General features: G+C 51.1%; 10 protein-coding genes across 10 annotated transcripts; 3 read left to right on the top strand and 7 right to left on the bottom strand.

Annotated features, from left to right (window-relative positions):
* Window positions 1–1,455: 1,455 nt before the first annotated feature.
* Window positions 1,456–3,105, bottom strand: BJX68DRAFT_271021 (transmembrane amino acid transporter protein-domain-containing protein; the record flags this gene model as incomplete). Its single annotated transcript, XM_071046856.1, has 4 exons — window positions 1,456–1,549; window positions 1,641–2,622; window positions 2,685–2,735; window positions 2,796–3,105. 4 exons carry the CDS (start codon window positions 3,103–3,105, stop codon window positions 1,456–1,458), a joined length of 1,437 nt encoding a protein of 478 aa, XP_070894796.1.
* A 1,489-nt stretch (window positions 3,106–4,594) lies between these two features.
* Window positions 4,595–6,338, bottom strand: BJX68DRAFT_278571 (pyruvate kinase-like protein; the record flags this gene model as incomplete). Its single annotated transcript, XM_071048569.1, has 1 exon — window positions 4,595–6,338. The coding sequence occupies one exon, from the start codon at window positions 6,336–6,338 to the stop codon at window positions 4,632–4,634; it is 1,707 nt and encodes a 568-aa protein (XP_070894795.1). The 3' UTR covers window positions 4,595–4,631.
* A 775-nt stretch (window positions 6,339–7,113) lies between these two features.
* On the bottom strand, window positions 7,114–8,409 carry BJX68DRAFT_278568 (Aldo/keto reductase). The gene is made up of 6 exons (XM_071048568.1): window positions 8,243–8,409; window positions 8,111–8,189; window positions 7,907–8,047; window positions 7,740–7,853; window positions 7,493–7,690; window positions 7,114–7,425 (listed from the first exon to the last, which is right to left on the bottom strand). Exons 1-6 carry the CDS (start codon window positions 8,399–8,401, stop codon window positions 7,130–7,132), a joined length of 987 nt encoding a protein of 328 aa, XP_070894794.1. The 5' UTR covers window positions 8,402–8,409; the 3' UTR covers window positions 7,114–7,129.
* Window positions 8,410–10,064: 1,655 nt separating this feature from the next.
* On the bottom strand, window positions 10,065–10,931 carry BJX68DRAFT_258008 (uncharacterized protein; the record flags this gene model as incomplete). Its single annotated transcript, XM_071043453.1, has 4 exons — window positions 10,065–10,301; window positions 10,344–10,372; window positions 10,445–10,552; window positions 10,634–10,931. The coding sequence occupies 4 exons, from the start codon at window positions 10,929–10,931 to the stop codon at window positions 10,065–10,067; spliced, it is 672 nt and encodes a 223-aa protein (XP_070894793.1).
* Window positions 10,932–11,221: 290 nt separating this feature from the next.
* On the top strand, window positions 11,222–12,146 carry BJX68DRAFT_271017 (uncharacterized protein; the record flags this gene model as incomplete). The annotated part of the gene is made up of 3 exons (XM_071046855.1): window positions 11,222–11,352; window positions 11,425–11,685; window positions 11,795–12,146. The coding sequence occupies 3 exons, from the start codon at window positions 11,222–11,224 to the stop codon at window positions 12,144–12,146; spliced, it is 744 nt and encodes a 247-aa protein (XP_070894792.1).
* Window positions 12,147–12,373: 227 nt separating this feature from the next.
* On the top strand, window positions 12,374–13,398 carry BJX68DRAFT_271016 (N-acyl homoserine lactonase family protein; the record flags this gene model as incomplete). Its single annotated transcript, XM_071046854.1, has 3 exons — window positions 12,374–12,415; window positions 12,469–12,829; window positions 12,962–13,398. The coding sequence occupies 3 exons, from the start codon at window positions 12,374–12,376 to the stop codon at window positions 13,396–13,398; spliced, it is 840 nt and encodes a 279-aa protein (XP_070894791.1).
* A 1,291-nt stretch (window positions 13,399–14,689) lies between these two features.
* Window positions 14,690–16,147, bottom strand: BJX68DRAFT_271015 (uncharacterized protein; the record flags this gene model as incomplete). The annotated part of the gene is made up of 1 exon (XM_071046853.1): window positions 14,690–16,147. The coding sequence occupies one exon, from the start codon at window positions 16,145–16,147 to the stop codon at window positions 14,690–14,692; it is 1,458 nt and encodes a 485-aa protein (XP_070894790.1).
* A 726-nt stretch (window positions 16,148–16,873) lies between these two features.
* On the bottom strand, window positions 16,874–18,300 carry BJX68DRAFT_271014 (uncharacterized protein; the record flags this gene model as incomplete). Its single annotated transcript, XM_071046852.1, has 7 exons — window positions 16,874–17,205; window positions 17,278–17,348; window positions 17,400–17,631; window positions 17,693–17,840; window positions 17,890–17,939; window positions 17,993–18,047; window positions 18,100–18,300. 7 exons carry the CDS (start codon window positions 18,298–18,300, stop codon window positions 16,874–16,876), a joined length of 1,089 nt encoding a protein of 362 aa, XP_070894789.1.
* Window positions 18,301–19,241: 941 nt separating this feature from the next.
* BJX68DRAFT_271013 (uncharacterized protein) lies at window positions 19,242–20,369 on the top strand (the record flags this gene model as incomplete). Its single annotated transcript, XM_071046851.1, has 1 exon — window positions 19,242–20,369. One exon carries the CDS (start codon window positions 19,242–19,244, stop codon window positions 20,367–20,369), a length of 1,128 nt encoding a protein of 375 aa, XP_070894788.1.
* Window positions 20,370–20,543: 174 nt separating this feature from the next.
* On the bottom strand, window positions 20,544–21,353 carry BJX68DRAFT_271012 (uncharacterized protein; the record flags this gene model as incomplete). The annotated part of the gene is made up of 1 exon (XM_071046850.1): window positions 20,544–21,353. One exon carries the CDS (start codon window positions 21,351–21,353, stop codon window positions 20,544–20,546), a length of 810 nt encoding a protein of 269 aa, XP_070894787.1.
* Between the last annotated feature and the right edge of the window lie 840 nt (window positions 21,354–22,193).

The raw sequence follows: 22,193 nt of genomic DNA, 5'->3' as shown, positions 1-22,193 counted from the left end.
TGCTTCTTAACGAACTAAGAAGGTAACTGGGTTTCTGAAAGGTAGGGTAGCTTTGATTCCGAAAGTAACAGACAGTAGCTAGAACTAATTACAAGTGTTAACGAGTGTGCTTAAATACTAAGTTCCATCATATCCTGACTATGCTCGGCTCGTAGCCTGGCTATGATCCGGTCATGTCCTGGGTATGCCCCATCGTAGTCAGTCTATGCTCCTCATAGCCTGCCTATGATCGTAACCCTAATCCGGCCTAGCATCATAGCTCGACTATGATCGGTCTCGGTGCATTGTTCTTCCGTAGTTGTCACGGCGCTAGGCTGCGGCACAACGGATTCATTGGCTGTCAATGCCCGCGTTCTCTGACAGTCATATTAAACTAAAATATGAAGCATGGAGAACTGATAGAGGTTCTGTAAAGCAGGACCAACTATATACAGAGGATTATTATATGGTAATAACCTAAGCAGGGCAAGGCCTATGATACTCCCCCCCCACTTTAATAATGCAGATATTATGGCCAGAGATGTAGATATGTCAGAGAACTCGGCCATTGTCAGCCAATGGATCCGCTGTGCCGCAGCCTAGCGCTGTGACAACTACGGAGGAATGATGTGCCGCACCAAGCATAGCCAGGCTATGATGCCAAGGCTTGGCTACTGGCTACGGTCATAGGCAGGCTATGATGGGAACATAGCTGTGACTATGCGCAGCATAGGCAAGCTATGATGGACACTTAGTATTTAAGGACACTTGTTAAACACTTATAATTAGTTTTAGCTACTATCTGTTACTTTTAGAATCAAAGCTACCCGACCTTTCAGAAAACCAGTTTACCTTCTTAGTTCGTTAAGAAGCAGTCTTCTCTCTCGATATCAGAATATCCTTAAGCCCCTCCAGGCCTTGAGCAGGATTGGTTGGACTTATCTGACAGTTAAGTACTACTTTTAGTAGTAGTTTAGTATCTTTAAATATATGTAAGAGATGTATGATAAGTAAGTTGATCAGGTACAAGGTCACTATACCAAGAACTCCGGTGTGATATGGACGAATGAATTAGTTCTAAACCCCAGTTCAAGGTGTGTCAATTCGGACTTGTAATAAGCCGCTTACTTCCTTACCCTACACATTCAAGTAGCCTTGGTGATAAATCAGGCACAACACAAGGTTTAGTCGAACTAGAGTTAGATAGAATAAAGCTTTCTGGATAGGGTTTGTGATTATTTGAGCAGTGGCCTTGCTTGAATATTCGTCGATTATGTCGCATGCGCCATCTTTGTCTACACGCTAAACTCCTCTTCATTTCTGGCCCAGATGTAGATATATTGCGACAAACTACCGTTGTCTCCACGCAGTTACTGCCCATTATTCTGCTTAGCTGCAGCGAGATGCGGATCGCGTCTTATGCCAACATCGCGACACAGCTGCCTAGACAGTATCCGACGGCAGTTGAGATTGTATTTAGGCAATGGAGCCAGAGTTGTCGCCGCAGTCGAAGACTCCCGCAATATCTCCGCTGGCGAACGCGTCTCGTATTGATATGGCAGCCGCATAACTAGACATTAGAAGTTGTGCATTAGCTACATACCATGTGTGATGTGGATATATTTTCTTTGAGAAAAGGAAGGGGAGAAGAAGATACGTACGTCCCACCAACAATTATGAAGAGCCCAATGGTCACAATAACCGCGTGTAATACGTAGCGTAGCCTCTGCACGGCCGTTCCAGACCTACAGCTTCTATAATCATACATCCAGAGAAGCGCCGGGAAGACCAAACTGAACGGCGCAAAACACAGGGCACCAGCGAGGCCAAGCAAATAGTTCAGGATTGGGACCGCCTCCGCGACGATGAATGCTGCTGAGCCGAGACCAAAGTTGATCCCAAGCCACGTGGACCAGTGCACCAAGGTATTCGCCTGCAGATGTTTCGAACCACGCAGGAAGCGGACGAACACATACTTTGCGGCCACATGCTGGTAGATCCCAACGCCGATGATGAGGCCCGGCATTGCGATCCCGTACGAGATCTTCTTGATTAGCGGCCCGGCGCTGCCAAAGGCAGGCACGGACAGCCAGGTGCCACACCAGCGGTATATGACCAGACTGAATGTGAGGTACATGGCGCCGACGACAAAGCCAGACAGGATGCAGGCCTTACGATAGTCTTGTGGGCGGCGCATCTCGGATATGACCGGGAGAAACATTGACGAGCCGCTGGTGCTGACGAAGATGTTTACAGCGTTGACCATGCCCACGAGGAAGGTTGGGTACGCAATCGGTGCCCAGCCAAGATCGAAACCACCAGTTGAAGGTGCAGCTACGGGTCGGCCTTGTTGCGTCACGGCGACGGTAAAGATAAAGACGGCAAGGAAGAAGGTCACAAAGCCAAACCAGGTCAGCCAGCCGAGGCGCGAGAAAGTGCGGATCGACGAGCAGATTGTAATCAGGATTGCTGAAACAAGGGCAAATACCACCATGCATGTTCCGTGATCCGACAAAGCATTGAACGCTATTGCTGTGGTGACGATTCCAGACGCGGAAACCAGGATCTGAGCAATGACAATCTGCACGCCAACAAGTTCGCGGCCGATGCGTCCCCAGAGAAAACCCATCATGTCTGCCAGCACTGCGGACGGGATGTATTGTTAGCGATGATGACTTGCGGAGGATTGTGGAGGGCGGCCTTACTGTGGCACTCAGGATGCTTGTTGCGAAAATCGCCGAGGATACAGCCAGTATCTACACGTCGTACACCCCGTCAGTAGGAGGATTCGTGGTTTTGCGGTGCCTTCTACATACATGTGTTCAAGGCAGTGAACCCAATGATTGACAAGGACCCTCCAACTGAACCTAATTCCGCCAAAGCTCCCGGAATGGCGAGAATGCTCATGGCAAAGTTGATCTTGCTGAACACGATAGTCGCTCGCTGCCAGCTGACGGTCCTGAATTCAACGCCGTCCACCCCCAGCTGGAAGATCTCGCGCGACTCCCCAATTTCTTCATCCTTGACTGGAGCCTCGCCATACTGAGATGCATCAAATGCGATCTTGTCCTCTGTGTTGGAGGGCGATCTGTTCTCTCGGACGGATGAAATCGACTGTAATGCCATGGTTGGGGTGATCGAAAGAGTTTGATGGCCTGGATGATAGTGTCACGTAGCTATAGATATACCCAGCAGGGGGTTCCGGCCCAGGGCTGTGGGGCTAGGCTTATCTGTTCCCCATAAAGCGGGGGATGCGAAGATTAGACGTTGGAGACAAGCTCACCAGGACAGATAAGGCAAGAGGACCGGGGAACTATTCGGGATATCTGGCAGTAAACCTGATTTGCCCTCCAGTACTCCAGCAAATCTCTGGCATGCGGTGGTGAACGATCAGCCTGTTTCTAGCGTGATCCTGCGAGAGCTACACCAGTTTGTTTTACCTTAGCCCCGCAGTCATGCACTATCTTGGTACACAATCAAGGATGATGCCAAGGCGACCTCTCGGCCGACTTCAGAATCTATTATTCAGGAAACAGATAAGCTCAGCTGCTCTGGCCCCATAGATACAGACTCAAGCATAGCGTTAAGTCCGGACGGGCCGCGAGGACCCCGGGATGCCCGCGCAATGGACCCCCTATTTGCTCGCTATAGATTACCTTGACATCTAACCCACTCTCTGCTTGTGGGGTAGTCCTTGCGGCTTGACGCTGCTGGAACCGGTACAGTACTGTTTTTCTCATGGATAAGTCTAGATAGACAAACCAAAACAATCCCTGGCGGACTCGCCCACAGGGCCCTTGTTCTTTTGTACTGACACGTCGCAGAGCAAGGAAGCACAAAACAGTGCGCCTTCTCCCAGGAGGGTAATCGTAAATCAATTCCTCCTGCTCGGGCATTTAGAGCACCCTTCTGTGAACAGCTTTGCAGGCCCGGTGAGGTTGTTTGTATAAAAGCCTTGCCATGCCAGTTAACTATCGGATAAACCTGCTGACCTAGTACCGATCGATTAACCTAACTATGGTCTTGTTCTGTATCAACGAAATGTAAGCCAGTATTGTCAAAAAATCCTTGATTAAGATAGGGTGTGTTTACCCGACGTGTTCCTTTCCATCCGCTCCGAAAACGCTGATAACAAACAGACATCTCGAAAGCGCTTATCTTATAGTATGAACTTGGCGACTTTGGTCGCGGGGACCCGGGAAGCAACGGCAGACCTTGCCGCGGGTCGGGGCCGCCAACCGGGAATCGACCTGGCCCGACCCTTCAATGCTGCATACTAGGTAGCTTGGAACCCGTAGCCGGGGAGTAAGGTGGATAGCGCGCCACCCCCCCCTACTCCACTGGCAAGGGGGAACGCGAGTGAAGGCGGGGGCTAACAATGCGACGAAGCTTAGAGCATGAATTGTCCGTGGCAACATCAAAGGAAGGCCTGATGTCGTAGCATCCAGAATCCCAACCAATAGAATCAAGAATCCAATGCACTGTGCCCCGATATAGAGTATCACCTGGATGCGCCATTATATATTGCTCATATTGGTTCCTAATCTTTTGAGTCCTTCGATTTCTAAGTAAATCGTCCAATAGCGAGGGACAGAGATCCCAGGTAAATCGTGACAGTCTTTCTAGCACGACGTAAATCATTCTATACACAATCAGTCAACCTCTATCTTAAGCTTCCCAGTACCGCGATCTACGCAGCTTTGCAGCGCGATCCCCTTCTCCTTGGCCAGGAGCGCCGTGCTCTTATAGTCAATATCTCCTTCGCAGACCTTGACCTTACAAGCCCCACAAGCACCAGACTTGCACGAGTATACAATGTCAAAGCCCGCATCGTTCAGCACATCCAGCAGAGTCTTGTTCGCAGGCACCGTCAGCGTCTCGTGCCTATTCGTATCCGGCTCATCAACTTCAACGTTGAAAGCCTCACCCAGGATCCCGCCCTCGCCGCTCCCAAAGTCTTCGAAATGAACCATATGTTCTGGGTATCCGAGCTGCCCGGTAATCCGCGCACATTCCTTCATCATACGTGCTGGCCCACAGGAAAAGATCCGGGCTTTATGGCCATTATTAAGGTCATCAGGCTTTGGTATAATGCTTCCAACGTCCAGTCTTTCGCCCCTAGAAGAAGCATACAGTGTAGTTTTGTGTGCAGGAAGCTGGTCGAGAAACGCAGCATCCTCGGGACTTCGCACCGCGTAGTGTATGCTGTATGGCAAACCCTGCCTCTCCCAGTCTTGGATTGACGGGAGGAATGCAGTGACGCCGATACCGCCCACAATCACAATGCGCGTCGTCTTTGTCAGGCCATCTTTCTCGCATCTCGCGTCGTTCTCTTGCGCGCCGGGATTCATCCCTGGAGCCATCTCGATCTCATCGCCCAGTTTGAGTTCGTTGTGGAGGTATGCTGAGCCGCCGCGGGTTTGGCGATCTAGGGAGACGCCTAGGCTAAACTTGTATAGGTTACCGTCGACGATGGAATACGACCGCAAGAACCGCGACGCCGATGACCCGAAGGTGATTTGCGCGAAACCGTAAGGATCGAATTCAGGATTCGCGAGCGTCAGATCGTCTTTCAACGCGAACGTGAGCTTCCGAACGCGCCCGGTGACGAGCTTCGCGTCAATGAGCGTATATATCTTCGGTGTCTCCCTCAATCGGGCTTTAGCCAGGCCCAGGAATAGGTCCGTAAGCGGCAGCAGCTGTGCGCATTCTGATAATAAAGCAAGCGGGACATGTCTCGCCCTGATCACGCGCTGGACGTTCAGGACAGACCACTGCGGGAAAGGTCGCTTCAACAACGACATACGATCCCCCTTGCAGACCGTTCCGGTACGCAGCACGCGCATGTTCCAGCCCGAGCGTCCTGTGCGTATCGTGCGGTTTAGCGCTCTCTGCCACTGGAAGCGCGAGTTGAGCTTGTGGCACGGATGTCTGGGTTCGCTGACTTCAAGGAGGACCTCGTTGCCGAGCTGGAATATGTCGCCAATGCACACGTTCTCCTCGTTGAAGCTGGTCGTGACCATATTCTCCCCGTACGCTCCGATATCGTAAAGTGACGGGTCTGGGGCGCTCTCTGCTTGCCAATCCGCGTAGTGGTCTGGGTTGTACTGGTGCACTGCGCGCTCCGTGCCACCGTGCCGAGAGGAAGCATGTTCATCGCCCGTGAAGCCAGTCGGCGTGCAAAAAATTGGCCCGTCGTGTTCTTGTTTGTAAATCGCGGATGTTATTTCCCCTCCCAAGGCGGCTTTTTTGACCTTCCCTGCTCGAACTTGTAGCAGGATCCCGGGTTCAGGCCACGGGGCATGTTCTAGCGACGATATCGTCTCCTTCGGAATGTTCCTGGTGGATTGGACGCCCATTGTATGTACGTGGTATGCCAAATCTTGGACGGGGATCCTGTAAGGGTAAGCAAGAGCTAGTTAGCATGCGGTCCATCCACGGTCCTCGACCGAATTCTCCTCCGGTGGCAATCCCTGCCCTGTCTTTCCGACCCGATCCGACGAGCAATTGGCAATCATTGAACGCACGCATTGCCGTAAACTTGCGGGGCAACCTCCGGGGAAACTTCGGGTAAGCGATCCAGAGAGATCCATCCACCTGGAGTAAACTTGGCAATTCCACAATCAGCAATCGGTGCTGGAGTCTGAAGCCGACCCTTAAGGGAGGCCAATTATGCAGTTGTCCTGCCCGGTCCCAAAATCTGTAGGAATTATTTTGATATTCAAGTAGGCCTCAGGGTCGCCGGCACGCTAACACAAGGACCTTATGAGAGAATTGCCTTCTTGCAATGACAACTTTCGGTTTCGAGCCCTCGGGCCGACCCGCCTCTCCAAATTGCTTGCCAAATTGTTTCACCTATAATATTGTTCGCTGTCGTATTTTGTGTCTCACTGCGACATTGTGACTCGAAACGCATAAAAATATTTCGGCAGTCGACTGGCTCAGTTTGATTTCCAACATAACAACACCCCGAGCAATCGCAATTCCCCTTCTAAGCAGCTCAGCATCCTGGGGCTGTTTCAGCAGTTAAAAACTATTCAAGTCAACTTCCAGTACATTCACCAAGGTCCTGCATACTGGCTCTATTTTCTGATAAAGTATAAAGATCGAAGATAACTGTGTATCGCAATGACCCCTATTCTTCAACCACCTAGTGTCCCACCATCGCCTGCCAGGTCTCATTATACCGGTTCCCATGCGGCTTCGTCGAGTCAATAATATCCCGGATCGCCTGCTTCTCCTCATCGGTTAATTCTATATCGCGGGATGCCCAATTCTCCTCTAGGCGATGCTCCTTGGTGGTTCCCGGGATCGCAATCAGGCCCTGCGCAGCAACCCAGGCAAGCGCAATCTGACTGAGTGTGCAGCCTCGTCGAGAGGAGATTGTCTTCATCTTCTCGACGATCTCTTTATTTTTGTAGAAGTTGTCGCCTTGGTATTTGGGGCCTATATTCGCCTGTTCGTTAGCCTGTGGCTCACGGGCGGAAGCAAGGACTGGAAGCACAGTACTGACAGTTGTTTCGGCGGAAATCATCCTCAGCGAAATCTTCGGGGGCCTTATAAGGGAAGTTGTCGACTAGCCACCCATGTCCAAGGGGACCATATGCAACAAAGGCTACACCTAGCTCCTCGCACGTTTGGATGAGGCCGTCCCTCTCATGGAGGGTCTCGAACGGTGAGTACTCGGCCTGAACGGCATCGATCTTGGCAACTATATTCTTGATTAAACCAGTGTTGGGCAAATAGGGAAGGAAACGTACTCGAATTGGCAGTGCGAAGGGTCTGAGCTGCGCATTCAGACAGGCCAATATACTTGGTCTTTCCGGCCTTGCGTATCTCGTCAAGTGCGGCTATCGATTCCCCAAGCGGTGTATCTGCGAAGGTTAGCCTTGACCAGGTGAGTATGCAGTGCCCAATAGAATCATACTGGGATCCATGCGATGCAAATAATACAGGTCAGGGGCGAAGCCGAGTCTTTCAATCGTCCCCTCAATATAGCTCTTGATGTGAGAGGCAGAGTTGGTGACTGAGCCGTCGCCAAAGACATCAAAGCCGCACTTGGAGGCAACTATATGATAATGTCAGGTCAGACCGAGAAGGGACATAGGTAAGTTTATTGGTTAATCCTTACTAAAGACCTTGTCGCGGACATTGTGCTTTCTGATAAAGTCTCCTAGCAGCTTTTCGTTCAATCCAGCCCGGTAAGAAACCTTTTCTGGTGTTATCTTCTATTTCATTTCGGCCTTTAGCGTGAGAAACTTACAGCAGTATCCCAAAAAGTACATCCCAGCTCAATAGCCTTCAACAGAACCGGCTCAGCCTCTTCAAGGCTAAGGTTTGTGCCAAAGGCAAAGTTGAGGCCCATGGCACCGAAACCCGGTGTGGGGACCTGAAGGTCTCCGAAGGGGAGTGTTTTGACCATTTTTCTCTTCTTGCTGGCGTTTGCGAGGAAATCACTGGCCACTTGTCACAGGGGTAGGCATGGAATTTCGAGAGCTTGGGCTCCAGATGATCTTTATTCCAGTGCTAATGTTCTGCACGAAACCCGGATAAACCCTCCCTTGTTCGGAAGCTGCCGCCGAAACCCACCTACTCGATCGGCGCTTATCTTTGTGCTTAGCTTCTACGCACCTACTTCATTGTTGTTCGCTCGGGAGAAGATGATAGGAATTCCCGTCTCCCCGCGGTCCATCCGATTTATACGCGGGGTCCCCGGCGCCACAGAAACCAAAGGGATTACCTCGCCATGATCATTGCGCTACTTCACAGCAGTACGGCTGGAAATTCCACATCGCACTTTCCAGTAAGTCTTCAGAGAAGCAAAAGGTGCAGGCCTGGGCGAAGCATAAAAAGCAACCAGTTATAAAGGCTGGTCTAAATAAAAGCTGCTCAAATATTCCAGCTACTATTTATGATTCTATTCGGAGTCATACTAACTCAGCTGAGCAGTCACATCACAAGGCTAATGCAGCGGGCAGGCGCTTAACGTTGGTAGCAGCAATCCAGAAGTAAGTACTTGAAAGCTAATAAATAAGTAGTTAATAAGCAGTTGCTAAAACTAGCTCCTAGTTCAGCGAAACTTGATAACTAGGATATTCTTCAATATATAAATCGCACCCGATTTGGTATTCACCATTCTTATCGGGCGGCTAATATGGAAATGGAAAACCATTTCTTACGAGGTACAACACGGGAAGGTAAGGAGATTATATATATATATATACTTGCCACAACCAAAATTTTGCTACTAACTTGACTTGCTTAGAGTCACGAAAGCGACGTCGCTTGCCTTCTAGTCAATCATTAATAAGCGCCAGCGATGAATTACAACCTCGAAGATCGCAATCACAGTCACGGGCCTCAGGGTATAAAATAAAACATCCTAACTAGTTACCAACCACTTACTAACTGCCCGCTAACCAGTTCAATTGCCTCTTCCCAAAGCCTCCGTCAGGTGTCATCGTAGAGTATCCTTACCATTAAGCAACAATGACGGGCTTTAGAACTCCGAGAGCTAGAGCTTCGACTAAAAGACAAAGAGGAAGAAATACATGAGAAGCGGCTTAAAAACCAGGCAAAATAACTTGAGATTGAGGAGAAGGAACTAGAGCTTATGGAACGTCGAGCAAAGATACATCAGGGAAATAGTGAAATATAAAGACTAATCAGTTGGATAGCAGTTGGAAAGCAGTTAATGCCTTTAATTACGAGTGTCAACAATGCGTAAAGCTCAGCCGCCGGGTAATTAATACCTAGGACGTTTAGTGTTGGAAGCCGTAATATTAGTCAGGTGACTAGCTAGCGCGGCGCGTCACCTTTAGGACGGTGCCACCTGACCTGTAACCTGGTCAGCGACTGTTGGGCAATAATTTGAACTCCCGTCTTCTCTGTCACCAGTGCCTACCGTAAGAGCGATTAGGAACGTAGGTATGGTCTGTGAGGAGATATTATCAAATGCTTGAGACCGCACTCCCCACTTTCTTGGTCCAACAATGAGCCCTTGGCGTTTGTTTATTCATATAGTACTTAGAGTGTTTGGCAGATATCTCCATAATACATACAAACATACATTCACAAGCAACCATCTAAACAACGCAATGGCTCACCCCTCCCTCAACTAACAACTTGCAGTACTGAAGATGCAGCCACACGATGGGCGCCGGGAACAAGGGCTTCGGCATCCGCTCCGCGCCGTTATAGAAAATATTCTTCATACGGAATTCTACCACGCCTTCTCCTTTATCCGTGTCGCTGACCACGTCGACGGAGAGTTCTGATAGATTCTCCATCTCGCGGCGAACGTTTGGGTTTGTGGACGGTGACTCGGCCCCCCACAGGATGATCGATTACGGGGTTTTGGAAACGACGATGAAGTGGTCGGTGACGATGGTGCCTTTTTGATCGATTCTCATTCAGCGGGAAGAAGCGGATGGTACTTTTAGAAGGTAGGAAGCTTCTTAGGTACCTTTCTCGTATGTACTTTGCAGGAGCTGCTCTTTATCCCATAAGATCGACTCCGCATTTGACTCGTTTCTGGCAACTCGAGCTAGGATGTTTCGCTGGATGGAATACCCTACACATCGCAAGAAATATTAATTCGAACGACATTCAAGTGGTCTAAACTGTTTAAGAGAAGGATAATCGGTTGACTCACCATATCCTCCCCAGATGCCGGCACAGAACCTCTCGAGCAACTTGGAGCCGCCCGCGAGGGCATCGGCGACCAGCTCTGCGGGTATTTGAGAGAGAGGTACTTTCCGCACACACGAGTCGTCGATTGACGGATGGTTTCCTGGGTTGAACTGCTTGAAGTACTCGCTCTCGAATAAAGGATCGTTGCTGGGGCCGAAGGGTTCGAAGTAGCATCGTCCCGTCCAGAGGTGCCAGCCCCCCGCACCCGCGAACAATGAGGCAGGTGAGAATTTGAACACCGTTGCGATACCTCGCCGCATTATGCTAGATTGTGATAGGCGACGAGGAGAGTTGAAGAGGGAAGGGAGAACTCTGTCGTTCTTCGCAGTAAATCTAGGACGCTGCCTACCTGATCTATAGGGACTTGTGGGGCGCCGATTACTCAGCGGGCTTGTCGTCGGCTAGATGCGCGCCAAGCGAAGCAAGCCGAACTCCATAAGGTTGGCACACTAGACTTCTCGAAAGCTGGCTGTTTGCGCTTATTTTGCTCGCATGTGCGGACATTGTAGGTCTGGAGCACCATCTGGTGATGTTTATCGCCCCGCGCAACATGCCTCCTAAGGAGCGCGGCGTGGTGCCGGGTTGGGTCGTCACGAGCTTCAAGCGCCAGGTCGTCCAGGTCCTCCAAGGGCCGGTGATCAACGTAACAGTGCTTGAAGCTGATGGAGAGACATACGCTTGGTAAGTAAATAACTTTGCTTTTCCTAGTTACTTCTCATGTAGATGTCACCAACCAAAGTATGTTGAGCTTAGTATTGACCCTCTCCCTGAGGGACCGGTCCATCTCGCCTGGGATGTCGCTACCAATGACGCCTCCTTGACATTTGCCATGACAGCATATACTGAAAAGGCCGTCAATGTTTCCTACACTGGGAATTCCACGTCTAGCTCTACCTCGGACACTCCATCTTTTACCGACACGTCGGATGCGGCGAGTTCCACCCATACCTGGTCGCCAGCTGCGATATTAATTTCTCTCTTAACTGTTTGGCTTGCTGGAAGCCAATTCATTTGGTACAGAGTACTCTTAACTAGGGTTTGAAGGACATTAACCTATATTCTAAGGAAATATAATCATTCCATGATTAAGGCTAGGTAACATCAGGAAGTATCCTATTTTTAGGAGAAGCGAAGCAGAACCGGGCGCCATCTTCGCCTTTATCTGCAAAGCTGCGCAACAAAGGGACTTTATGGTCCTGTCTAACGATGATCGCAAGAGAAGTCTCCGCGCAAAATTCCCGCGGCAAAAACGCCCACGGCGGTACCGGACATCAGAGAAGCTTGGCCAGGCCTGCTTCAAGATGTGGCTTTACGTTGCTATCTTTCTTATTGAATGGCGTCCTGAACTTGCTACCTTGGCCAATTCCAACCGGGGGTTTAGGTCAAGGTATTTGGGGCGTGGGTTGGCTCCCGACATGTATCCGGCGATCCGCGGGCGGAAAACCCGGCGCGAGATCCCCGATTGTCAAGACTGAACAGAATATCTTTAATGATTGACGATCTTGCACAAAGGCTACAGATAGCGTCTCAAACTTTCGATGCTACTGGACTAGTAACTTCGCAGATCTCCGGAATGTATACCCGCAAGCCATGTCCCCGCACCGCCCTTATCAGAGCCTATAATGTACTTGAGGACGCGTTCAAGCTGCTCCACGTAGTTTGTCAAATTTTATCCTTCGTATGACTGTGACTGTTAGAAACGATGCCTCCCCGCTCACCCCTCCCCGTGGGTTCCAAACTCTGGGTTTGTTTATTTTCCTTAATCCGACGAAGGTACCAGCAACTGATCCGACCCAGCTCCTTGACCTAGGCGAACTTGACATCGACGCCTCGTACGTTCTCTCCGGCGCCAACGTGCCGTTGACGGGGCAGCCGCCTCAGATCCATGAAACCCGCCCATGCCTCATGATAGCCGGCTTGCTCTATCACCCTGATGTCGGCCTCATATTGTTCGACACGGGCGCCTGCGAGGATATCATCAACTCCTGGGACAAGGAGTTCCTTGAATGTGCGCCGCGCATATGGCTTAGGGATATCCACTCTCTCCCATCGGCAGTGAAGGCTAGCGGCGCCGGGGAAATCACCGACATCAAGGCGGTGGTCATGAGCCATTTGCATTTGGACCACGCTGGCGGGCTGGAGCATTTCTTTGGAACGGGTTAGTCGCACTCATCCATTGATTTTTCTCTCTTTCTTGCCTTCATTCTTCCCCCTCCGATTTGCGTCTGTATGCGGCGGTGATCGAACCCTCCACAAGGACAGCTTGGACTAACGTTCGTGATCCTCGCAGACGTCGAAATCTGGTGCCACGAGAAAGAGCTCAAGAATGCATTCTGGGCCTCTGCTACAGGGCATGACCTCGGGCTGTTTCGACCAGATTACTTGCGAGCTGACCTACTGAATTGGAAGACTGTCTCCGAGGAGGTCGTGGAACTCTGGCGGGGAGTGACGCTGCACTTGTGTCCCGGGCACACAGAAGGGTCTCTGGTGATCGAGCTGACTCTCCAGGTGTCTGGCACTGTGGTCCTGACTGGAGACATGTTTCATGTGATAGAAAACTATGAGGATGGCAGGCCGCAGGGTTTTCTTATGAGGGACTATAATACGTGGCATCGGAGCAGGGACTATGTAAAACGACTGGTGCGTCAGACCAACGCAAAGGTGTGTCTTGGTCATGAGAGAAGTTACTTTGAGCGGTTTGAGAAGAGCCCCAGATATCTGATGTAGCTGAGTCTACTGCTATTTTCTTACTGAGCTGCCATGTTGAATTGTCTTAGAACTGTACATAGGAGGCAATTATTCCGAGGTTTACACCACATCGCTGCACCTCAGGGAGGGTCACGGGGTCGGACTATGTAATTTGGTTGAGGCGGGACCTGCCACAAATGCATATCAAAGCATACAATGCGCACGTTCCCCAATTGACCAGTGAAAGCTCGCCACATTTGTGCAACCCCAGCAAAGCGGTGATTCTCATTAAACCCAGCACCAGCCTAGGGGCGACCAAGTCGCCAAGCAAAACATCCCAACTGTGGAGCCTCTACAACACATGCCACGTGCTGCGAAGCTATTGTGCCCCGTACCTCTTTTATACCATATAAATCTAATTTAGTAGCATTATTCCCATGCCACTAAATCCCTAGCTATTTCCTCTCCCTTAGAATTATCTGCTTTAAATTCTTGTGGAATAGGGTGTCCATGTTTATATGATAAATATTTAGGGTAATAAAAAGTTAATTTAATAGGAACTTTTTAACCTACTCCCCTATCGTAACTTCTTAAGAACCTTATTATATTTAGCTTTATTCTTTTTATCTAGAATGTGTAACTCTACACCTAAGACTAACTAAAACTCGTTATAGATAGCTATAGTATAAGCTATTCTCTAGATACTATAACCTTCTAGATACTCCTTATATAGTTAGCTACCATGCTATCCTTGTATATAATAAATATAAAATTTATCTTACTAAGGACATGAATAGTCCTAATATCCTTCTAGTCTTTTTATAGTCTATTACTCTCCTATATTAAGTATTAGCCTAGCATCTTGGTACTACCCATACTGCCTATATTAGAGACTCTAGCCCTAAACTTCTACCATTACTGCTCAGCTCCTCCAAAGAACGCTTCGCTGGGAGGGGCGTTGTCAAGCTACAACTTGATGCAAAATCGTTATGCATCACAAGCCAAGAACAGTAGAGTACGATATTTTGCAACTGCAGCTTTTTTCAGTCTGCGCAGAGAGGATGGAGACTCGGTGACAGCGCGTGGCGCTCTTGCACCAGAATTTAGCCATGATAGATGTGTGTATGTTGGAGGAAGTCTAGGTATCCGACAGACAGATGCTTGGTAGATCCTATAGGTCAAGTACACGAAAGAAGCACAATCCCGCTTCTACAGGTAGTCGTTCAGGCTGGAGAAATATGTAGAAGTTTCCACGAGAGTCCTATTAGATACTATAGGCTATTGTGAAAGGAGAGGGAAAAAAATAAAACCATCCAGCGACCCTTGACAATCATGCACTATAAGCTGGTAACTCCTCATCCCGCCCCGCATACCCCGGAAGCAAATCGCCTCCCCGGACCTGTTCATGAAGATGAAGACTCTCTCCCGCTACATCAGGCGGCGGGCCCTCCCAAGCCCTCGGTAGAATAACAACCTCATGCGCCGATCCCACCCGGACCTTCTCCCCCGCAACCTCAAGATCCATCTCCCAAGCGAGCTCCCACGTCCGTGCAACATTATACGTACGAAACGTCGGATGCACGTGGTTGACCATCCGCAGATCTAGAATCGCGCCGAGATCCAGCGGCTCGCATTCCTGTATCTCAGAGCCTGCTCCAGAACCAGTAGAGCCGGATGTGACGGTAAAGGAGATTTCCTGGTCGTATGCGCGTTTCATATCGGATATTGCTGTGGATGGGAGCATGGGAATTGCGGTTCCGGTCTTCTTGCTTGTCTTTCGCCGTGGAGGACCGCCGTAACTAGGCTTGAACTCCGCCAGGAAGACTGTCCTTGGTCGCAGGTTCAATGTCAGGGATTTGACTGTTATCACCTGTGGTGCATCCTCGATTACCTTGCAGGAGGCAGACACGCCTTCGAAGTATACGATCACGGGAATGACTTCTGGATACCCCACCTGTAGAAAGCGTGGTAACGAGACGGACGCGCGCATCACGAATGAGGGGACCCTCGAGGACAAGAGTGCCTGGTGCGTCTTCTGCGCCAGACTCAGTTTCCCCTCTACGCCGGGAATCAGCCGGAAGGTCGAGACACCGCGCTGGAAGGTCTCGACTTTGTTGCTCAAGTCCGTCATCGGGGGGCTATATGATACGCTGCTGAGTGTAAATGGACTGGTTACGGGGTCGACCTTTTGTACAAACGGTTTTCCGGTCTCGTCGTAGTAGCCCTGGGCAATCTCGATCTTTGCTTGGACCATGTACTCGATCGATGCGCTGACGCGGCTGCCGTCCTCGTAGCTGAACTCCTCGGCTACCGCGAATGTCGCAGGTGGGATGAACGATGGTCCGGAGGAGCCATCAGGGGACGCGTAGAAGCTGGCGCGTTCACCCTCGCAATGCTGGGAATCGCGCACGTCAAGGACAGAAAATGGAATTGTCAGCGCAAACGGCCACGACATCTCGGGCCCAGATAGCGGTGCCCGCGAATGCAGCACAAGCGTATCGAAGCAGCCCGCAAAGATTTTGAACGAGCTCTCGTACCGCAGCTCCGAGGACCCCGGCCCGCGCGCTCGGATCGTCGTCTTGCTGTGTCCAAGCAGCGTGACCATGACGGTTGCCTCGGGGATGAAGCTGGGATCGACGCGATAGACATGGCCGCTGATTGTGTCGCCGGGCTTGTAGGTGGGCTTGGAATGGGAGTACGAGTGCGAAGTGGAAACGGGGACGTCGAGCGTTATTGCTAGGGAAGGCTCATGTCTTTGCTCGGCGTGGTGTGGGTAGTAGGTGGACATGGCGCATTGTGCTTCGCGATTGGGCCGTGGTGCAGATTGGGGCCATTGGAGAGAGCCCTTGGAACAGTGGAAAGACTTGGCACGGGGAAGAGGGTGAGAACGAAAGAGCCTCTCTTCTTATAAGAGTCTCCAGAGCCCATCTCCCCGGAAGTCGGCCCAGGTACAGGCTGGGCACAGCCCGCGCCCGGGCGTCACGAGTCCGTTTAGCGCGTGCGCGGAGGGATCCAGGGGCGCAGGGCACTTTACTGGGCCCCGCCTCCGGGCCAATCGCCGCGCCGCAGCCCCCCGTCTCGGCCCGCCGGCATTGCCCGAGGGCTCCGGGGTGAGACTTAAGTATATTAACTAACGCGTCCGTCAGCTGTTATTCGTCCGTGGGCATGGTCCGGATGGCCTTGGGCCCTAGTTGGGCCATCGAGTGATGTCATTTGAATCGCTTCGTGGCATGGTACCTTGATGGTGGAAAATAGTGGACAATATATCCGCTGCCTGGGCATGAATCTCAACTGTTAACCTTTCTTCCTATCTTTTCCGTGTCGCTCCTCTTCAGCGCCGGTTTCTTTTAGTAAATTTGTTCTTTACTTTGGATCTCTATGATGGTATTGTTCTAGTCCCTCTGAGAGGTTACGGAGTACATCTGGCCGGTTCGCGGTTCGTTATTGCCTCTGATTTGGTGCACGCGATATATTCCTCATAGACGATATGTATTTCCCTGACCAGCTATCTGAACTAAATCTTCCCACGAGAACTCATCTCGACCTGATACGCCTCATCATTCAGGGCCTCAGTCGACTCCGTCATATAAAACGTCTGCTTGATCGTCGTCTGCTTGTATATCCTTGGAGACCCAGGCGACGGCGGAGGGTGAGTAGAGGCAGAAAGAGAAACGCCCTGAGCTACATGCCTATGCGTTGACGACGAGCCATTTCCGTAGCTGCGACTGTTGAGCCGTGATTCGGAGAAGTAGCCGCGCACCAGCGGGCGGAGTGTGGGGATGGAGGCGCAGATTACGGCAAGGTTTGTTTCGACGAGGATCCAGAGGGAGAGGTTGTATCCTTCCCCTGTTTGATTGTACGAGGCGATGAATCAGCGTGAGAAGTTGATGATATTAGTATTGGAGTGGGGAGGCTTACACGATGAATCGTAGGTTACGTGGTATATTCGGTGAGCGTAGTATAAGCGAACGGCCGAAGCAGCGCACGCCCTTGTCATAGTCAGTACATAATACCGCTGGGGATTCGAGTAATTTTCGTACAGCAATCCCAGACTCATAAGGCCAGTGAGGGCTAGTCTTTCGCGGATCGGCAACTTGAGTCTCCAAAAGGTGGGTATGGGGAGGATCAAGATCATGACGTCGGTAACAAGGTTGGATATCGTGAATGCAAGGGTGCGCGCCTGGTCGTCGATGCACTGGGCCTGTAGGGCGAGCTCGGTGTCCCAGTACGCTCGGAGTGGGCGGCAGGCTGTGAGCGATGCTACTAAAAAGGCTACGATGAAAGACTTTGTTAGCACCGAAACCCCTAATCTGAAGCATGCAAGGACGTTTACCGATGCCCCAGCAAGTTACGAGTGTGATCATGCCCCAATTGAGATGTCGGTACAAGGGGAGGGTTAGGAATCGGAGGTAGGAAGCAAGAAGAGAAAGTTTGACGAGCGTCATGATAATCGTGAGGCAGATTTGGCTGAAATAGGAGGTCTGTACGGGCGTATTAGCATTCTGCTGCTCTGAAGAAAGTCGTATATACCATCAAGGCAGGTTTGCGCCATCCTGGTTTACTATCCCATATATGATACCCTAAACGCATGTCAGTTGTCGTGTATCTCTTTGTCGATCAAGTTGAGCCCTACCCCATCCATATCTCGTCCCCAGGATCGCAGCCGCGGTAGAGCAGACCATGAATGGCTACATCGGATGCATTAGTCCTCATTGCATGGCTAAAAAAAGCACAACTCACAATGACGGATAGGATAATCCAGTCATCCCAGCTAGCGGAATTCTTCATATGTAGTCGAACCCAGAGTCGCAGGCCGACAACAGTACAGCTGACGACCAGAAGAATCACACCAACAATCAGCAGTTGAGGCCCTTGATAATCAGGGTCCATATAATCTGGTTCCGGCCACGAAGCGATAATCTCGGGGGGAGGAGCTTTCATCGTGGGATGTCTTGAGGAATCAAGGCCTAGTCGCTGGATCCCTCTGTTGCAGTAATTGCATGGCGTGCGGGAGAGTACAATGTTCCTTCCCTGGAAGCGAACTCGAAGATAACAAGCAGAATCTCGAGATTCCGGTCGAGAATCGGGGTTGGGCGATTCAGGCAGGCGGCCGTCGGCATTTAAACTTGGCCACGCGGGGGCGCCAGGAACAGCTGCATCAAGCGGGGAAGCCCCGCAACTCCATGTGCGTGCGTTCTTGGCTTCCAGCGTATTAAGCCAATGAAGTGGGGGACTGGCATGATTTTCTGTCACGGGGAAAGAAATGGGGTTTGATATGGACAAGGGAGCGGATCCTGGCGTCTTGGCTGTCACCAAAGACGAGGGTCCGGATGCACCAGTGAAATTATGAGACTTGAGAACAGTGGGGTAGTTCCTCCCCCCTTGGGAGCATGTATGGTTGGTTTGCTTCAGAGTGCACCGGATTTGATACCAGATTGGGAAACTACGACGCACTGGAGGTCTCAAACTACCCCAGTGGTTGTCTACTCAAGAGCATTCTGAAACGGGAGTACTTTCAAAGCGGTCGCAAGACAACGAGCAGGTACAATCGAATAATCAAGCACGATGAACCGATTCTTTGACAAAGGGTCCCTTGAAGGCTACAATGGCAGTGGCCACACAAAGGGATATCCCTCGGGGGAAACAAATAAACCGTTGACGTGCTTTTAGAAAGAGGATGCGCCACATGTATAACAGAAGAGAATGCGCCCATGGACTCGGTCTATAAATGATCCTCTGATTACCCTCCAATCCATGGCTCTCCCATCATACAATCTCAATTCCATAAGGTAGCATCACCATCAACCTTACCATCTCATTACATTACAACCCTTACAAAAGAACCCATTAACTCCCTCAAACCAGTTCCACGACCGAAAGACATGAGTGCAGCGCCAAACTCGAGAACTCGGGGTCGCGACCCAAGAACACAGCTACGAAACTACTGGAACAGCCTCGCGTTCCATTACCCCAAGCCCGGCAGGGTGCACGCCGGGATTTATATTCCCGCAAACGCACCACCGGGGACATTCTTCATTGGACGCGGGATCGTCGTCGAGACCGGAATCACCCCGCAGGGACGTTTCTACGTCTGGGTTGAGCCTGTTGTAAGGAAACCTTGGGACCGTCGGAAGAAACCTCTGGGGTTATCGACTGCTGAGTTCTGGGATCCTGCGGGATATCGTATGCCGGACATGTATCTTCCCCGCGACATTGTCAATCTGAAAAGATCGGCTGGGACCGACTCAGACGCCATGTTGTGCAGGAGGCCGGACGGGGACCGTCCGAAGCTTGAGGAATTCCCCAGGGAAGACGTCAAGCCGGGGGATGAGGCTCTCGGCGTCTACGGATACTTCGATGGCCGTCGTCGTATCGGGGTTGGTCGAGTTATCAACACTGAAGGTGAAGGGGTTCCTGTACGCGTGGATGGAGTCGACAGAAAACTTGTTGCGAACGTTGAACCCATATTGGGCCAAATGCACCGGTACGGATGGGACCCCGAGCTGCACTACATGGATCAGCCTGTTTCTATCGCCGGTCTGGATCCCATCAACGATAGTCGGGAAAAGCCAAAGATGCCCGACTATAAACGGTGCAGCCACAGCCACCTCGTTTCTAATGATGATTACTTTCCACCGCTTGGGTCCGAGGGCTGGGGCGCATTTGCCGCCCCCGACGGCAGGTGGTATGTTGGGGTTGGCAGGGTAATAGCGACCGGGAGGAGGAGGGACAGCTGCCACGGATATGTCCTGGTCGTGCCAATTTCTGGCAAAACAGGTGGGGACTATGACTTCTTCCACCCTGTCACCGGAGAGTACATGCCAACCTTTGTGCCGCCCATAACACCATCCATGAGATGGCCGTGGCGGACCTTTTTCGCAAGGGGCCTGAGCGAGATCGCTCCAGGCTTCAAGGACGCATTCGAGCTGTTCAAGATTGAGCCACCAACGGAGTACTGGTTTGACTCGGACAGAGATTTCTGGTCTTTAACCGACGAGGAGGATTGCTAAGTTGGCCATTGAGTATCGACTGGGCGAAGAGGGTGGACTACTCACTCGGATGGGACATAACATGCAGTGGCAGAGGGAGGACGTGGAGAACGGGAGCGTGAGTTAAATTAGTCCAGATGATTCAAACTCTATAGTCTATCTCACACGAGTGGGTTGAAACTTCATCGTAAATCTCTATATGCGCGGTATCTTTCCAGAGTTTGCCCCGGTGTGACCCGGCCCCGTCGTGAGTCGCGACGCAACACGCATGATCCTGTCCAATACCTCCTGCATCTCAGGAGTTTCATCCCTCACAAACTCCTTCAGGCGGTCTCTGTCCTTTGCGATGATCTCTTCGAGCGCCCAATTGTTGTGTTTTCCCCGAGCAGCTCCCATACCCGAGTGGACCATGGCGTTCCTTTCCCGATATAGCTGAAGCGAAAGACTGACAACATTGGGCGATATATTCATGCCAGGATAAATATCATTGACGTATTTGAGACAATGGGCGAGACTCTCTGATGAGAGATGCTCGCACAACCAGTCGACACTTGGTTCTCGCATTCCGGGATTGTACACATCTCGGATACAGTGGGACACCTTTTGCGTGTAGTCGCCGATACAGAGGAGGAGTCGTAACCGGCGTATCCCATCCACGGCAGTCCTCAGTGCGTCCTTGTGGCGGTTGTCCAATTGACACTCCGTTCCAGGCTGCCCGCCGTTCGCAATCAAATCTCCCAAAACTACCAAAGGGTCTTCGTCCGTTCCAGCAGTGGCAGGGTGATCGGCGGCGGATGGCGCATTGGTATCGCGGTTCGAGTAAATCTTGTCCTGGTCGCATGGGTTCTTTGCGAGTAGTTTATAGATCGCATCGCTTCCTGCACTGGTGCCGGCCTGGAAGATCGGTCGCTTCCGTGGTAGGACCGGAGCAGGCTGCTGCGACCTGTCTGGGTGGAACGTGTGCGGTTGGGCATGGGAAGACGAGCGTGTACATAGCCCGTCCATTGCGTCGGTTTCGGTAGGTGGGAAACGGTTTGGGATTTGTTCGAGGCTTGTAGGCTTGTCGGTGACTCCACCCGATGGAAACTTTGGGAGGAGGGACAGGCTCAGTAACGAGCCTTCGTGCTCGCTGCGAGGGGAGAAGAGATTGAAGAGGATGAGAGAACAGAGAATGGATCAATCGCTTATATCGAGAACTAGACAAAGAACTGCGGTACTCCCCTCCGTGACATTATGTCTCTGATATCCATTGATCACTGAAACGGGCTGCTCCAAAATGTCTCTGTGCGTGGTGGGCAGGGCATGAAGGCGATGCCATGCCTGCTAATTGCCGGTTCATGACGAGTTGGGTGCATCCTCTGTACGATTTTATCCCGCGGAGCATCAAGGTCGGTGGCATTCTCCGATCTCGCGTAGGAGCTCTGCCTCAAAAGACGCGAGACGGGGATCAGGGTTAAAGCTGGAAGCTGGCAGAAAAGGGCCAGGGCTGTTGCAGGTCAGGTCCTACGTCAGTCCCAGAGCGCCGCAAAGAGACACGAACAGGAGAGATAAAACGCTGCAGTGAGAGAGAGACCAAGTGGCGCAAACCACCTTCTAGAACAGTGCGAAACGAGCGATACAGGCTTCGTCGTTCAGCGGAAGGGAGACCGACGAGGATGAAAGCGTCCATGTCCGCCGCCCTCATTGTTCACCATCGTCGTTTGAAAAAAAAAAAAAAAAAAAAAAAATTTGACAGAAAGAAATGGTAGTAGACGCAGCGCATCGATGGTCGGGCAGCCATCTAGCCCGGCCTCCAGCTGCTACGCAGAATGCCATATTTCCCAAAGATGCGAAAAGGGGTATCCC

This window comes from Aspergillus pseudodeflectus (assembly GCF_044049435.1).
Source record: "Aspergillus pseudodeflectus strain CBS 756.74 chromosome Unknown BJX68scaffold_55, whole genome shotgun sequence".
Classification (NCBI taxonomy): domain Eukaryota; kingdom Fungi; phylum Ascomycota; class Eurotiomycetes; order Eurotiales; family Aspergillaceae; genus Aspergillus; species Aspergillus pseudodeflectus.
The sequence above is the reverse complement of the archived record's forward strand: the minus strand, read 5'-3'. Positions and strand labels throughout refer to the sequence as shown.

What these genes read in the sequence shown, in the direction of transcription:
- BJX68DRAFT_278568 (XM_071048568.1), bottom strand. Translation starts at nt 8,401, where the DNA reads ATGGTCAAAACACTCCCCTTCGGAGACCTTCAGGTCCCCACACCGGGT. An exon ending in TTTGCATCGCATGGATCCCA is followed by an intron (nt 7,854 to 7,906) that starts GTATGATTCTAT and finishes TAACCTTCGCAG; the next exon opens with ATACACCGCTTGGGGAATCG. An exon ending in TGATTTCCGCCGAAACAACT is followed by an intron (nt 7,426 to 7,492) that starts GTCAGTACTGTG and finishes AGGCGAATATAG; the next exon opens with GCCCCAAATACCAAGGCGAC.